This window comes from Rhinatrema bivittatum, chromosome 1, assembly GCF_901001135.1.
Source record: "Rhinatrema bivittatum chromosome 1, aRhiBiv1.1, whole genome shotgun sequence".
NCBI classification, from domain to species: Eukaryota; Metazoa; Chordata; class Amphibia; order Gymnophiona; family Rhinatrematidae; genus Rhinatrema; species Rhinatrema bivittatum.
The window spans coordinates 616,208,541-616,226,813 of record NC_042615.1 but is presented as its reverse complement, the minus strand read 5'-3'; the positions used below and the strand labels follow the sequence as shown (position 1 = coordinate 616,226,813).

The 18,273-nt window shown below is 42.6% G+C and overlaps 1 protein-coding gene across 4 annotated transcripts in view; it reads left to right on the top strand.

Annotated features, from left to right (window-relative positions):
- Positions 1-17,806, top strand: part of AP3S1 (adaptor related protein complex 3 subunit sigma 1) — a 234,635-nt gene extending 216,829 nt beyond the window's left edge. For 2 of the 4 annotated variants that reach the window (XM_029571241.1, XM_029571216.1), the window contains one exon: positions 17,159-17,806. In XM_029571241.1, coding sequence (XP_029427101.1) covers positions 17,159-17,287 — 129 coding nt within the window. In that variant the 3' untranslated portion in view covers positions 17,288-17,806. The remainder of the gene's footprint in view (positions 1-17,158) is intronic. The other 2 variants (XM_029571224.1, XM_029571232.1) reach the window with 1 other exon arrangement.
- Positions 17,807-18,273: the final 467 nt, after the last annotated feature.

Genomic DNA, 18,273 nt, shown 5'->3' with positions numbered 1-18,273 from the left:
AAAATGTAAACTATAACCATTCACTGCGGTGATCATGAAAAGTCAGGTTGTAGTTACTGAGCCCTAAATATGAATGATTTGGTGAGGTAGTCCTGTGTTTAGAATACTGTATTGGAGATAACAGTAAAAATATGCAGTGGTATTCTCAAGCTTCCTGCCGCATCTGAAAATAAGCATCTTCATAAAATCAGACTAAACGCTCTATTGAAACTCTGAAATTTATCAACGGTTGCCTCCATGCTATTCCATTCAGGACCTCTCTACTTTAAAACGGCACCGTTGCCTGTTTACCTAGACCATGACTCCCATTTATGATACTTTTTAATGGTTTTCTATTGGACCATTCATTTTTCATTACCGCTTAGCATTTGCACCCTCCATTGAAAATTATTTACACACTGTAAAGGCTGATGGGGTCTTTAAACTTTAGAGAAATGCTTTTCTTCCAGAAGTGCAGTAAAATGAAAATGTGCTATAGTTATTTTATTTTTTTTTTTAATATATGCACAAGCATGTTTTTAATGGCTTAGTGCCTGACATTTACACATATAGCTGTCATGTAATGACATGCATGATTTAAACTTTGCAGTTTTTTGGCTGCATTGCAGGGTTTGCATGATGTGCTCTGCCTCTAATAATTGCATTGCTTATTTTTTTTGGGGGGGGGTTGCCTTTTTGTGTGTGAATGGATTTCTTTTTCATAACTGCCTGACGTGTTTTCTACTCAACATATATATTTTTAAATTAGTAATGCAGTTAGTATAATTAGAGCCATCTGGAAAAAAGTGGGATTATATTTTTGCGGACACTCATTGCTTTGCTCTGACTAAGGGCCTTATTTTCTAAACGGATCGCACGCGATAAGGGACGTTTCGCACGCAAAATGTCCCTTATCGCATGCGATACCAAAATGGAGGCGGAGTTGGCCCCGGAAGAGGAGGAGTCCGGGCGTCACTGGGGCCGACTCCACGAAGATGCTGCGGACGACGAAAAGGTAAAGCCCTTTTCGCGTCCGAGTTCGCGCCCAATAGCTACACCTTCTATGGTGGCGCTATTGGGTGCGAAACCGGCAGCGATCGCACCGTGACGGTGCGATCGCTGCCGGCTAGTGCAAGCCCGCCCCCCGTTTCGGCCCCTCGCCCCTCATTCCCTAAAGTATCGCAGGCTTGCGATACTTTAGAAAATGAGGCCCTAAGTGCATTGCTACAAATTTTTTATTCTTTCCCATATAATAATTCCCGAAGTTGGCACCTCATCCTCTCTTGTCTGGCAGAAGTGAGATAGTGATTGTCCTGCGTCAACATCTTCCTTGATATATGGGCACTAATAAGCATGAAAACAGTTGGAATAGTTTGCTATTTGTGATAGAAAATGTTTTGCTGTTTCATGGCTAGTTATTTTGTTCAGTTTTCAAAGTTGTATTATTGAATGTTTTATAGTTGACTGCTGAGATTCTGATTAGAGTGCTGACTTTAATTCCTAAATCAAACCTATTTTGAGAGCATTCCCTTGCATTCAGAAAAGCTTCTATTTAAATACTGATTTTGATGTTTAAAGAAGAAACTCATGGTGGGCGCCAAAGCCTAAATGGGTCCTCCCGATGTCTTAGTGGCAGAGGTATGTGCTGCCATGTGAATGACTCGGGTTTAATTCCTAACTCTGGCCTGGATTTATCAAAATGCACTAAATATCGCAAGAGAGAGAGAGAGAGAGATCTCTACGGGAGGCCCACCTAGTAATTCGAGGTGAGGTTTAGGTATTAGTGTAGGGGGCTAGGGACCACTTTGACATTCAAAGTGAGACGCACGAACAGAACAGTGCTCTGTTGTGAAGATTTGATGACCCTTGGAGTGAGGAAATGCACCCAAAGATGAGATTTGTGCAATGTTCTCTCCACCTAACTTGATGGACTCTCTACCTGGGTAACATCAATCTAGGTGGAGAGAACATTGCACAAATCTCATCTTTGGGTGAGTTTCTTCACTCCGAAGGTCATCAAATCTTCATAAGAGAGCACTGTTCTGTTCGTACATCTCACTTTGAAATGTCAACGTGGCTCCTAACCCCCTACACTAATACCTAAACCTCACCTCGAGTTACTAGGTGGGCCTCCCATAGAGATATAAATACCTATCTAGGGTGAGGGCATTATGGCTAGGTGCTCACTCTCTCTCTCCCCCCCCCCCCCCCTATTAAAACAGGCCTGTGAGAACACTGCTGAAACGATGTAGTTAAAGCCATGCAATAGGACTTCACAAAATGGTTAGCCCATTCCTCTTCTTTTTCGGATTTGCATCGCACCATACGTTATGGTGCAATCGCATGCCTTAATGGCGCTTTTTGCATGCGATAAACCCTTAACACATGTGAAAACACTTTATAGCATTTTGATAAATGACCCCTTCTGCTGCTCCTCAGCCCTAAGAGGGGGAGGGAATCATAGCCACTGTATAATGGTGATATCTAATGGTCAAAATTGGGGTGCTTACATATTAGGTTCTGGAGGAAGTTAAAGGATTGTCATTGCAACAGTTGGGCTAAATAGAAGGAGGGATAGGTTTAAAATGATAGGAAAACTATGAATGAAGGGTTCTTATATGGTTACTCTGGTAGGGGTCGGTTCCTGTGGAGCTGGACATCTGTATGAACAGATGGAAATAACCGGTCTTTAAAAGAAAAACAAATCCTATAAAGCATAAATTAATGAAAATTAAAACAAAACAAAATAATGTGAAATACCTGCTGAAAGACTGAAAGAAATTGTAACAGATTAAATGGTGGTCACTACAGAGATTGAAAACTGGTTTGAAAACTTGAGTATCAGCCAAAATTTAGTGTCAGGGAGAAAATTTGTTCTCTTATATTTTAGCATACTTAATTTTTGCTCATTTATTTGCTTTATCTTTTTTTTTTATTTATATTTTATTAAAGATTTTAAGAAAAATTTTATATTGCAAAATCCAGGTAATCATATTGGAAATACAAGCAAACAGCAAAAGAAAAATAATATATAAATTAAAAGTTTTCCAAAACAAATAGTCCCCATTAATGGGAGGATAATTAAGGAAAAAAAACCCAACCGGGTATTCAAGAAAACTGTATTATTTGCTTCATCTGTCTTGTTTTTGCTTATTTTTTCTCCCCTTCCTCCCTCCAGTCTCCTCATTCCCTCAATCTCTCCTTTTCAACCCCCAGCAATTCCTCTTAGTCTGGCAGCAGCTTCTTTCAGCAGATGCTGAACTCGGGCACTCTGCCACCTGGGATATTTTCTCCCCTGTGTTACTGTATGGGAATTACATTTGTAAAGACACCCTCCCCCCCCCCACCCCACCGCTTTTCAAAAGACAGTCAAATCTGGTGCTTGAGAAACTTTGTTGAATACTTCCAGTTTCAGCCCTTCAATTAGTGTGCAGACACTGACATTTTCTTATGTTGACAAAAGAAGAAATTATTATTTACATCACTTTCACCCTGCTTTCAGACAAACATAATTTCTTAAGATCTGATTGAAACAGAAAATAGCCTTTCTAGATACTGGCCAACAGTTGGGGGTCATATGGGACTCTTTACAGCATGAATCTGTACTTAGTACATGTAAAAGGTTAGGCTGAGTGGTTATATATTATGTCATAGAACACATTAACCCAACAATATAAAAGCAAAACTTAGTTTACTAAATATAATGAATATTTGGTAGAAAATTGTATAAACAGCAAAGACAATATCTAAAAGCAAATATCAGCAATAAGCACAAAGCAGCAGTAAGCATTATAGATTAATCAAGACAGTTGTTGCATTAACAAAAGATAGGACTAAGAAAAGATTTTTTTACAAAGAATACTTTCCTCATAAGTCTTCCTATCTATAGATCAATGTATTCTGTGAAATGGAAGACTGTGAGTCTGGAGATTCCACACACAAGCTACCTGCTCGTGTCATGGCTCATCTAGAGAATGTTGTCACTTACAGCTTCTTATATCTCATTCTCTCTGGCTTTTTTCCAGTGTCTGCAAGTTAGATGTTTTGATTTGCATCCATAGCTCAGATATGAGCCATCTGTAGCTTGTTAAACAATGGTATTTAAAGATCCTGGTACTACCTGTCAGACAGTGCTTAACTCCCAAAAGGTTCACCCTTACCAGTTTTATCTCTTAGAATAACAAATGAGGAAAGAATAGAGAATATTGGTTTATCTTTTAGCTCATTAATATCAAGCAGCAATCTACAGTTTCAGACCTCAATGATCCTTATGCTAAGCTATGTGCAATGTACATATACTGATCCACATTTATCAATTATTAGGGCCTGTTTTGATCCATAGCTAACCACATCTTTCGTGTACATTATCTTCTGGAAATCTAGCTAACTTCCTAAAATAATCTTCTCTCAGTACATTTCTGTTCTAGCTAATATTGTTGTGAGAATATATCTTCCTTTTTATCCCCAATGCTACCTATTAGCGCACAGGGACAGTAACTTTTAAACAATCACGCATTTGTCAGCCCATGAGCAGGGATGCAACCATTGTATAACATACACATGTATATGTACGGATGTTATAAAATAGCCTAAAAGCGCACACATTTGCATGCAATTTTAAGTGGACACGTGCCTATGCATGCAAATTCCGCTTTATCGAGTAAGTGGGGAGATTTTAAAGGCACACACGCTGATGCCATTTGTTCACAGTTTGCTCCTAGTCCAACTTCCAACCCCCCCCCTAGTTTATTTGTCTCCCCTTTCCCCTGTTAGCCCCAATCATTTAAACCCCACCTATCTGCCTATTTCTCTTTATTTTATTACATACACGTCCTTCATAGCAGAAGTAAAGTTACGCGGTAGGGACCCTGGTGTTGCCTGTGCGCATAAGTATTTATGTGCAAATTGGAAGTTGAAATCCAGGAATGCCCCTACCCATGTCCTGCCCAGACCACATCCATGCCCCGCCCCTTTTTTAACATCATTTTATTTGTGCGTATAGCGGGAGATACTTTTGTACATGGGCGGCTTTTAAAATCTGCTTGGCCTGCTCTGGCCTGACATATTCACATATCTCCTGGTTTTGGCACACACCAGGCTTTAAAAAATTCACCTTTAACTGAATGAACACACTACATATTTATTTATTATTTATTTAGCATTTTTATGTATAATACCTTTCAAAATGTTATTAAATATTTAATGGTCATAGCAATCAGTAAATAAGAAATGAACCCCAAAAAAGCAAGAACTGATGCCATAAGCATCCATTTATTTCAATGAGCATTTGTAGAATTGAGGGTTAACAAACAAGTTGTACTTGATAACTTTTTATTATATTAACGTAATACATTTTTGACGAACATTTGAGAGTTAACCTCTCTTCATCAGGGCAGTGAAGGAACAGTGCAATTACTGGATTTAACTAGTACAAACACTACAGACTTTCTAGGCAGGTTAAATTACATCAAGCAGCTACCACCAGACACCTTCCTTGTTATAATGGATGTGGAATCTTTGTACAGCAACATCCTCCATGCAGATGGCATAGTTGCATGGCACAAACTCCTAAGAGCCATCCTGAACCATAATACACAGCAGAAACTATTGCAAAACTGATTGAATCATCTTGACCTATAACTACTTCAGCTTCAATAATGGCATCTATTTACAAATTATGGAAACCATTATGGGCACCATAATATGCCAGATGTTAGATTTGGCATTTAAAGCGGTTACCCAGAACAAACCTTTTCAGATATTACTGATGCATTGACCAATCTCTTCATGATTTGGCCTGAAAGAGAAGAAAACCTTAAGCAGTTTTACAAGTGTTTCAATGCATTCCATTCTGCAGTTAGATTCAAGATGGACTATTCCATGGAAACTTTCTAGACACTAGAATCTCAGTCAACAAATAGACACTTACATAACATCCCTATGCAGAAAATCAACTGGTAGATGCAGCTACCTCCACAGCTCCAGTTTCTATCCTTCACACGCAAAAATGTCCATTAGGCACATCAGGCTATATGATACAAGCGTCTTTGTTCTAACCTAAAGGACAAGAATAAACACCTCCAAAGTTCTGAATCCTTCAAACAAAAGGTTTATCACCCCAAAAGCATCTCCAAGAAAACTGCATCCTCACTCAGAATACCCAGAAAACAAAACTTTCAAATTAGGATGATCAAATACTTTGGAACAAACACTAATGGATTCCATAAGGACATTGGCTTTCTCACGCCATTTCAGATCTAGTCCCTTTCAACTGCAGAGTTTTAATGCCTTATCACTTTTGTCATTCCCCACCCCCTCCCTTTCTATTTACTGAGCTGTGAGGGCACATGCAGGCAGCCTGAGACCTAGATGACTGAACTACTTAAACCTAGTGTAACCACTTTTTCTACAGTGTCCTGATGAAGAGAGGATAACTCAAAAGCTTGTCATAGATGTTGGTCTAACAGAAAGATATAAGAAATGTCGTGCTGGGTCAGACCAAGGTCCATTAACACAGCGTCCTGTCTCCAACAGTGAGCCAGTCTGCGTTGCAAGTACCTGACAGGTCCATTGAAGTTACTCGCCCTCTGAGACAGCAGTAGCTTTCTTTAGTCTACCTGGTTAACAATGTTTTATGGACTTTTCCTCCAGGAACTTGTCCAAATGCAAGTTAAATGTAAATCTTTTTTAAAGTGTGCCTTCACCATGTCCTCTGGCAAGAGATACCACAGTTTGATTGTCTGCTGAGAAAAAGAGCAGTTTTTACCATTTGTTTTAAATCTGCTTGTTGTTAGTTTCATGGAGTATTATATGAAAGGGTAACTAGCCATCTTTTATTTTTCCTATTCCACCGCACTCATGATTTTTGCTTACCTGGGGTCCAGCGGTGAACTTGGCCTGCGCGATCGGCGCTGAAGCCCGTCGGGGTAAGGCCTCTTGTTCCGCTCGCCCCTCTCGGGCTCCTGCGCCGATCGCCGGCCCTTCTCTGCAGAAACTCTCCAGCTGCTTACCATCCGGTAAGGCCGCGAATATCCGCCCTCTTCGGCCTCGACCCCGGGCCGCGAGCCCTCGCTTCCGCCGGCCTAGACCCGAGACGTGAGCCCTTGCCCGGAACCGCCATCATAGAAAAAGAGACGCCCACGAAAACGTCGCGGCGGTGACGTCAGAGGCGCGACCGACCGGCGGGGTATTTAAACCGCCGCTCTCCTCAACTCAATCCTTTGCTTACCTGGGGTCCAGCGGTGAACTTGGCCTGTGCGATCGGCGCTGAAGCCCGTCGGGGTAAGGCCTCTTGTTCCGCTCGCCCCTCTCGGGCTCCTGCGCCGATCGCCGGCCCTTCTCTGCAGAAACTCTCCAGCTGCTTACCATCCGGTAAGGCCGCGAATATCCGCCCTCTTCGGCCTCGACCCGGGCCGCGAGCCCTCGCTTCCGCCGGCCTAGACCCGAGACGTGAGCCCTTGCCCGGAACCGCCATCATAGAAAAAGAGACGCCCACGAAAACGTCGCGGCGGTGACGTCAGAGGCGCGACCGACCGGCGGGGTATTTAAACCGCCGCTCTCCTCAACTCAATCCTTTGCTTACCTGGGGTCCAGCGGTGAACTTGGCCTGCGCGATCAGCGCTGAAGCCCGTCGGGGTAAGGCCTCTTGTTCCGCTCACCCCTCTCGGGCTCCTGCGCCGATCGCCGGCCCTTCTCTGCAGAAACTCTCCAGCTGCTTACCATCCGGTAAGGGCCGCGAACATCCGCCCTCTTCGGCCTCGACCCGGGCCGCGAGCCCTCGCTTCCGCCGGCCTAGACCCGAGCCGTGAGCCCTCACCCGGAACCGCCATCATAGAAAAAGAGACGCCCACGAAAACGTCGCGGCGGTGACAAAGGGGCCTGCCCCTTTGTCACCGCCCCTTCGTGTCGCCCCTCACTCTCCCCTCGCATTACCCCACAAGCACCGTACCAGTGCTAACCCAGCGCTCACCCTACAAACAACCATCCAGCGCTCACCCTGCAGCAACCATCCAGCGCTCACCCTGCAGCAACCATCCAGCGCTCACCCTACAAACAACCATCCAGCGCTCACCCTGCAGCAACCATCCAGCGCTCACCCTACAAACAACCATCCAGCGCTCACCCTGCAGCAACCATCCAGCGCTCACCCTGCAGCAACCATCCAGCGCTCACCCTACAAACAACCATCCAGCGCTCACCCTACAAACAACCATCCAGCGCTCACCCTACAACAACCATCCCAGCGCTCACCCTACAAACAACCATCCAGCGCTCACCCTGCAGCAACCTTCCAGCGCTCACCCTGCAGCAACCATCCAGCGCTCACCCTACAAACAACCATCCAGCGCTCACCCTACAAACAACCATCCAGCGCTCACCCTACAAACAACCATCCAGCGTTCACCCTGCAGCAACCATCCAGCGCTCATCCTGCAAGCAACCATCCAGCTAACCATCCAAAATGTATCCAGCTCTTCCAATACCAATTTTGCAACACCACCTCCTACCTAAAAGACCATCTGCCAGACAAGCCCTTCACTACAACTTGAAAACACTCAACCCCTATTCTGATTGCACCAATCACCCAGCTTTTAGGCCTCACCCTCTTTTCACTTTCACTCTTCAATGCACAATCCCTAACAAAAAAAATCTCTAATTTTCAATGATTACCTCACCGAAGCCAAACCAGATATTTGCGCAGTAACCGAAACATGGCTCAAGCCCTCAGATACAGCTTTAATAAACCAACTCCCTACGCTGACCTATGACTTCTTCTCACTCCCAAGACTGAAAAAAAGAGGAGGGGGAATCCTTCTGGCTACCAAAAAAAGCCTTAACTTCATCCAACACCCATTCAGTTCTAACACAAAACTGGAAGTCGGTTTCTTCACATCACAACATCTTCAAATCCTTCTTGTCTACGCCCCCCCAGGGCTCCTAGAATCCGATGTCTCCCCCATCCTTGAAATCACCACTACGCTCATCAACCTGGATTCTCCAGCAATCATCTTAGGAGATTTCAATCTGCACATAGACAATCCTTCACCTTCTAACAGCTGCGTAACCCTCCTCACAGCCCTGTCAGCAATGGGATTCCAACAATTAGTCAACGAACCCACACACAAAGCGGGTCACACTCTGGACTTGATTTTCATCAACAAAGGCATTACTACTACATCCAATTTGAAGAACATAAAGGTCCCATGGTCGGATCACACTCTCATCTCTACCTCTTTCGCTCTGAAAGAAACCAACTCTCCTAATATCCGCTCACCTTCATTCCAATACAGGAGGCGATGCCCCCCAGAAGACCTTCACAACCAGCTGGATTCACAGCTCCCTCTATTAGATTTCACCGACCCGAACACTGCCATTCGTTCCTGGAACAACATAACAGAAAACATAGCTAACAAGCTCTGCCCTTCAACTATAAAAAAATCTCACACCAACGCCTCCAACAGACAGCCTTGGTTCACCAATGAACTTAGAAAACTAAAACAAAGCTTAAGAAAGAAAGAAGCGACTTGGCGTAAAACCCCTTGTGACATCACCATTTCTTCATACAAATCCACACTATATCAGTACAAAGCCCTCACCTCAAAATCAAAAAAAGATTATTTTGCATCTAAGATTCACAACCTGGTCTTTGATGCTAAAGCTCTCTTCGCTTATGTCTCCAGCCTCACTCAAACCATACCGCGAGAAATCCCCGGCGACATGGCACAGTCTAAAGCTGATGAACTCGCTCAGTTTTTCCAAAATAAAATCAACAATCTTTTAACTCAACTGCCCTCCAATACCGCTGACGCCTTTCCATTATATCAACACCCAACCTTCAAAAACTCCAGCCTAAACACTTTTGAGCCCGTCTCTTCCACTGAGATACAAGCCATCTTGAGAAGAATGAAACCTTCGTCTCATCCCGCAGACCACATCCCCACCAAACTACTTCTATCTATTCCAGACACAATAGCCACATCATTGACAAACATCATTAACTGCTCTCTAGCCCAAGGATCCTTCCCAGATGATCTCAAAATGGCTTCAATCTCACCACTCCTAAAGAAACCCAACCTTGATCCGAAGGACCCTAACAACTTCCGCCCCATAGCTAACCTTCCATTCATCGCCAAGATCATGGAAAAACTAGTCAACTCTCAACTTTCAAACTACATCGAAGACAACAATCTCCTCTTCGCCCCACAACACGGATTCCGAAAAAATCGAGGCACAGAATCCCTCCTTATCTCTTTGACAGACCATATCCTACTGGGCCTTGACAAAGGAAATTCATACCTATTGATCCTGCTAGACCTATCCGCAGCGTTCGACACGGTCAAACCACGCTATCCTCCTTAACCAGTTGTCATCCATAGGAATCAGCGGCAACCGTCCTTTCCTGGTTTAAAAACCTTTCTAAACAATAGAGGTTACAAAGTTAACTCCAAAACAAGGAATCCTCAAGATTCAACTCTGCCATAGGAGTCCCACAAGGTTCGTCTTTATCTCCGACTCTATTCAATATTTACCTTCTTCCTCTCTGCCAACTTCTCACCGACCTCAATCTAAAGTTTTTCCTATACGCAGATGATATTCAATCATCATCCCTATCAAAGACACATACTCTATACTCTTGACTACTGGGAATCATGCCACAAAAAAATCAAACAACTACTCAACAGCCTACACCTCATCTTAAATTCCTCTAAGACTGAAATCCTACTCATCTCTCCTGAGAACAACACCTCCAACAGTACTCTTCCTACCAATCTGCCTACCACACAAGCTAGAGACCTAGGAGTAATAATAGACAACCGGCTAAACTTCAAGGCACACATCAACAAAACAACCAAAGACTGCTTCTATAAACTCCAGGTCCTGAAAAGGATAAGACCTCTTTTCCACGCTCAAGACTTCAGAACGATCATCCAAGCAGTCATTTTTCGAAACTAGACTATTGCAATTTCCTATTGCTAGGTCTATACCATCATCATACTCCAAACCCCTACAGATGGTTCAAAATTCAGCAGCCCGAATCTTGACAGGCGCAAGGAAAAGAGACCACATATCCCCCGTCCTGAAAGAGCTTCACTGGTTACCCGTCTACTTCCGCATCATGTACAAAGCCATAACCATCACCTACAAAACTATACATCAACTCACCACTCTCGATCTTCAATTCCCTCTCCAAACACATAATTCTAACCAGACCTACTAGAGATGCTTATGAGAGGCTCCCTCCAAGTTCCCCCAGCAAAAACGACCAGACACATCACCATAAGAGATCGCGCCACCATCCACAGCTGGCCCTCTTTTGTGGAATTCCATTCCTACAGACCTCAGACAGGAGCCCTGCCTCCCAACTTTAGGAAAAAACTTAAGACTTGGTTATTCAAACAAGCATTTCCGGACACAACCCAATGACACATTCCAATGACTCCTAAAACACCATTCCTCTTGTATATAACATTTATTTTGTATACTATATTTAAATTGTATATTGTTTAACCATCTCTTTTCTCTCCTCTCTTCTTCCTTCTCCTAGTTCGGCTACCCTTGTTAAATGTAACTGTACCTTCGGACACCACAGTTCTAGTTTTTGTATATAATGCACTCCTGTTCGATGTAAACCAGCAAGATATGTTTTTCATGATTGCCGGTATATAAAAACTCTAAATAAATAAAAATAAATAAAAATACACTTCTATCATGTCCCCTCTCTGCCTTCTCCTTTTCCAAGCTGAAGAGACCTAACCTATGTATCTTCTCATCATGGGGGGAATCATTCCTTTCTCTGTTTCATCTTTGTCAACCTGCTGTGCACCTTTTCTAGTTCTATGCCTTTTTTTGAGATGAAGCAGTCAGAACTACATACAGTGCTCAAGGTGCAGTTGCAACATGGATTGTGTTGTGCCTGTCGGTCGCAGATGGCTGCGACCTTTGCTGCTCACCTCATTTTGCCCTGTAGCTCCAATTCTGGCAACGATGGACACTACTGCCTCTGCACACCGACCTACCTGGCGTTCCCGGGACGGCGTGGGCAATCCCGGTCGCCATCTTGAATCTGGTGTAACTTAGGGCATGCGCCTGCCTCCGTCTTATCCACGTCATGGCGGGAACCTCGGGGGCGTCCCCTCCTCATGACGTCACTGCCTATGTGTACTTAAGCCTACCGGACCTTCCTACCAACGAATTAGCAAGGATTCCATCTTGCTCAATTCCTTTTCAGAGACGCTTCGCCTCGCTGTTCCTGCGTTCCAGACTGAGTGACTCAGGTACCCGCTCCTCGGGGGCCTTGCTGCACTCAGAGCTATCCGCTCCTCGAAGAGCCTTCTCTGCAAGTCTCACCTTCACCAGCTTAGTGAGTACCTCTTGCTATTTCTACAGGACGACCCTTCAGTGTTCCTGCTCCGGGTCTCCACTGCTGCTACAAACGATATCTCTACTGCAACACCATGGAGTGAGTACAAGACCTGATCTTAAACTCTGCTTCTCTCTTGCTGTGCGGATCCTCGGGTTACCCTGCTCTGCAGACCACTACTGGATTCCCGCTGTCTTGTGCCTGCTGCCAACATCACTTCCAGCCTACCCTCTGCTGCGGACCACTACGACAGCTACCACGCACAAGAACTATCAAGAAGCAAGTATTCCCCAGGTTATCCCGCTCTGCGGACCGCTACCGGAGAATCCATCTCAGGTCTTCCTATTCATGGACTGAGTTTACAAACCTGCTGCTCGGGTTTCTCTCTGCTGTATAATAAATATATCTCTGACTCCTGTGTCCATCACTGCTGAGACCCCGCCTGTCGTGGAGAGTTCCCACAGGGCTCCTCCCTGTGGGTGGAGTCAGCTCTCTCATGACCCAAGGGCCCACAAACCAAGTTCAAGTATAACATATTGATACAGAGGCATCATGATATTCTATGTTTTATTCTCTATTTCTCTACAGATCATTTCTAGGAATCTGTTTTCCTTTTTCTCCACCACCACACACTGAATTAAGATTTCAGAGTATTGTCCACAAGAACTCCAAGGTCCTTTTCCTGGGTGGTGACTCTCGGTGCGGAACCCAGCATTGTGTTCCTGTAGTTGGAATTACTTTTCCTATGGGCCTCACTTTACACTTTACTACATTAAGTTTCATCTGCCATTCAGATACCTAGTCTAGTCTCACAAGGTCCTTGCTTGTTGTTCCATTTTCCAGATCATTTATGAATATGTTAAATAGCATTGATCGTAGTACCAATCCCCTATGGTACTCCACTAATGACCGTTCTCCATTTAGAAAACTGACTATTTAGTCCTAACTTTTGTTTCCTGTCTTTTAACTAGTTCCCAATGCACAGCAGGACACTGCCTCCTATCCCATGACTTTCTAATTTCCTGATGAGTCTCTCACTGGGGAATTTGTCAAATGCCTTCTGAAAATCCAAATACACTTTAGCAACCAGCTTTTTATTTATTTACACCTTCACAAAAATCTAAATGATTGGTAAGGTAAGACTTTCCTCTGCTAAAACATAACAACATAGTAAATGACTGCAGATAAAGACCTAAATGTTCATCAAGTTTGCCCAACAAGCTTTTTAAAACCGTTCTGAGTCTTCTCCATTAAGTCCTATATGTCTATATGACCAGTAATTTTGTTTTTAATAATGGCTTATACAATTTTGTCTGGCACCAATGTTGGCCTCATTGATCTATAGTTTCCTGGATCACCTCGGAGCCCTTTTTTAAAAATCGGCATTACATCGGCCATTTTCCAGTCTTCAGGTATTCTTTCCATTTTAAGAACATAAGAACAAAAGAAATTGCCATGCTGGGTCAGACCAAAGGTCCATCAAGCCCAGCATCCTGTTTCCAACAGAGGCCAAACCAGGCCACAAGAACCTGGCAATTACACAAACACTAAGAAGATCCCATGCTACTGATGCAATTAATAGCAGTGGCTATTCTCTAAGTAAACTTGATTAATAGCAGTTAATGGACTTCTCCGCCAAGAACTTATCCAAACCTTTTTTGAACCCAGCTACACTAACTGCACTAACCACATCCTCTGGCAACAAATTCCAGAGCTTTATTGTGCGTTGAGTGAAAAAGAATTTTCTCCAATTAGTCTTAGATGTGCTACTTGCTAACTTCATGGAATGCCCTCTAGTCCTTCTATTATTTGAAAGTGTAAATAACCAAGTAACATCTACTCGTTCAAGACCTCTCATAAGAACATAAGAAATTGCCATGCTGGGACAGACCAAGGGTCCATCAAGCCCAGCATCCTGTTTCCAACAGAGGCCAAAAACCAGGCCACAAGAACCTGGCAATTACCCAAACACTAAGAAGAAACCATGCTACTGATGCAATTAATAGCAGTGGCTATTCCCTAAGTATAATTGATTAATAGCCATTAATGGACTTCTCCTCCAAGAACTTATCCAAACCTTTTTTGAACCCAGCTACACTAACTGCACTAACCACATCCTCTGGCAACAAATTCCAGAGCTTTATTGTGCGTTGAGTGAAAAAGAATTTTCTCCGATTAGTCTTAAATGTGCTACTTGCTAACTTCATGGAATGCCCCCTAGTCCTTCTATTATTCGAAAGTGAAAATAACCGAGTCACATCTACTCGTTCAAGACCTCTCATGATCGTAAAGACCTCTATCATATCCCCTCTGAGCCGTCTCTTCTCCAAGCTGAACAGCCCTAACCTCTTCAGCCTTTCCTCATAGGGGAGCTGTTTCATTCCCTTTATCATTTTGGTTGCCCTTCTCTGTACCTTCTCCATCGCAACTACATCTTTTTTGAGATGCGGCAACCAGAATTGTACACAGTATTCCAGGTGTGGTCTCACCATGGAGCGATATAGAGGCATTATGACATTTTCCATTTTATTAACCATTCCCTTTCTAATAATTCCTAACATTATGTTTGATTTTTTTGACTGCCGCAGCACACTGAGCCGATGATTTTAAAGTATTATCTACTATGATGCCTAGATCTTTTTCCTGGGTGGTAGCTCCTAATATGGAACCTAACATTGTGTAACTACAGCATGGATTATTTTTCCCTATATGCAACACCTTGCACTTGTCCACATTAAATTTCATCTGCCATTTGGATGCCCAATCTTCCAGTCTTGCAAGGTCCTCCTGTAATGTATCACAATCCGCTTGTTTCACCTTCTTTGAGAATTTTGGAGTGGATTCCAGCTGGTTCAGATAATTTGTTACTCTTTAGTTTTTCAGTCTGATCTATTACATCCTCCATTAACATAGACATTTGTTTTAGTTGCTATTAATCTCCACCATTATTGGGTGTGTTCCCAACATTCGCCTCAGTAAAGACAGAAGCAGAAAATTAATTCAGTTTTTCTGCTGTTTCCTTGTTCTCCTTGAACATCCCTTTTAGCCTTCAGTCTTCTAGTGGTCCAACTGACTCCCTCATTTTTGCTTTGAATGTACTTGAAAAAGATTTTATTATTCATTTTTGCCTCCCTGGCAAGCTTCTTTTCAGATTCTCTTGGCCTGTCTTACTACTGTTTTGCATCTCACTTGTAGTTCATATGCTGTTGCCTATGTTAATCACCTACAGTTTGTTTGTTGACCCTTAATTTCACATATTCAAGTGCATTAACCTGGCAACCACAATTCTTTGCTCAAATGAGAGATTGCAAACTTTAAATTAGCTCTTAAAATTTAAAATGAATTATCAGAAATAGAGTGGAAAACTAGCCCAGTTGGTACAGTAGCCCCAGTGATGTTCTGGTAGAGGGTGACGATAGCATCGTGTTGACTTTTTTTGCCCTTCAGTTTTCATATGATGTGGGCAAATTACACAATAAGTGAAAGGGTGAAAGGGTTAATTTGAATGAAACTGATTATAAAAGATCAGAAAAGACTTCTTGGAGCAATCTAGTTAACGTCAAATACTGTACATTGTGGACCTTCATCCACTGAATATAGTTATACTTGTTAAGATTTTCATTTGTAGAACGGGCCCCATCATTTGCAGATCCTCTGGGACAGCAGCATAATGTCCTCTCTCTTTGACCTTCTGAAAGATCAGGGTTATAGGAATACTTCCCTCTTTGGAGAAATTTGGCTCATGGCAGAACCTAACCATGTTAGGATTTTTGTTGCCCTTAAGGTATTGATGGTGCTGTCACCCCCCTACCTCCTCAGTAAGGTCAGTCAATAGAGTGTGGGTCTAAGGCACTGCCCCATTGTTTCTGCAGTACTCTATTCTGTCACAAAAATTTGAAAATTCTGTAGTACATTGATAAAATTTCCATCTTTTATACTACATTATAAACCTTGCATGTGTCTGCATTATTTATTTTCCTTTTACTGGGTAAGGATAAGGAATCTCAAGTGTCAGTACAGGAAGGCAATCTCAGGGATGAGAGAGGAGAAAAGGAGGGCAAGAGGACCAGGGATGGGAAGAGAAAGGGAGGAGGACCAGGAACGGGGTGAGAAGGCAGTAAATCATTTCAGCCAGCCTCCTGCTCTCTAGATTTTTGCCACCCTAGTCACCGGCCTAGTGTGCCTATTGACAAATCCAGGCCTGGCCATGTGCAGGGAACGATTGGATTCTGAAATCTAGGGGTTAAATACCTTTAACGTGTTGGGTCTCTGAAGCTTAGCAAACTTTAGTCGAGTATTCTTGAACCTGAAATCCAAAATAATGTTGTTAAGTACTTTTCAGGACTTTGCACTCAAGGGAGTTTTACTATGCCTATACCAAAGCCTAAGAAAATTAAAATGGAAAGTTGCGTTTTCTTGATATGGAATGTAGTATTTGATTACATGCAAGAACTGCATTTTGTTTTTCATACTCTCAGTTGTTTCCAGCCTTTAGTATTTACTGTTTATACCAAATCCATGAGAAGAAAAGAAAAGCCATTCTTGGGGTTGTCTTAATGCTTCTGTTTTGTTTTTCACCATCAAGTTGTCATTGCATGCATCTGCCATGTTTTTTAAAAACTTTTGTGAACTGTTCTCTTTCTCCAAACTGGTACTATAAAATAACCCATTTCATGCCAAGCAGAACACCACCTAGTCTTCCTAACCTGAAATAAGTGCTCTGTTCCATTGTGACAAGTTTGTGTTATAGTTGTCAAGTGCTTGTTTTGTACTTCACCTAAGCTGTACTTTTTTTTTTTTCTTTGCTTTTCCATACAGGCGGGTTTAGCAGGAGCTCCAGCCCGGGCCGTGTCTGCTGTAAAGAATATGAATCTTCCTGAGATCCCAAGAAATATTAACATTGGTGACATCAGTATAAAAGTGCCAAACCTTCCCTCTTTTAAATAAAACGCTTGCTTCCAGGTGAAATTAATGAAGAGAAAGCAAAAACAAAACAGGTTTACCATGCAATTGTTTACCAAATACATTTTTTATCTATTGGGTGAAAAGTGACGGTACTGTACAGACGTTTTGTGTAAAAAAAAGAAAGAGAAGTGGCGATGAAGGCTGCTTTTGGTCTTGCTCAATTTTAAAGGAAATGGGTTGTTTCAGTGTGATTGCTAAATTACATTCCTATGCCCTTGTAAGGCATGTGACTGTGTCTTGGCTGCTGCAGTATTCTAAAGAAGTATTTGAGATAAATCTTTCCTTTTGTGTAACCTGCGGTGGTGCGTTACTATTTGTATATCCACTGGATTCTGTCATTAGTACAGCATTCCTCAACCATGCCCCTGCTGTTTGTCGTGATTATTTAAGGACAAATTCTATCTATGCTGCATGAAATTATAAACTGGATTTCATCTTCCGTTTCTGTTTAAAAAAAAATAATAATAATAATAAAGCCTGCGTGAACTGGACTTTCACACATCTATTTGTCCGAAATCTGCTTCAGCAATAAATCATTTGAATTTGTTTGCAAAAAAAGTGAATAAATATATATATATTTTATCACTCTAATAAATATGTGACAGCTGAATCATTTCATCTCTCGCACTGCATGATCTGCAAAATAGATTAGAAGAATCTGTAACACGTTCTTACAGAGAAGCTACTCCCTATTGCATGGAAGAAGAGGGAAGCAAAATTGTTTTCATTTAAACTAATCCAAGGATAAAATCACATCTTTGCTACTGGGGTATTAATTGCAGAACTCTAGAGACATGGTGGACTAAACCAAGTTCTTTACATCTCTCATAATGGTTGCTCTGATGGGTCACATAGCCTGTTAAATACCTCGTCAAAAATAACTTGCAAGACATTTCATATACTATTAAGTGGCATCAGCTGTTGAAAACTGATTATTCTCTCTTTGTGTGGGGGGTGGGGAGGTAGGG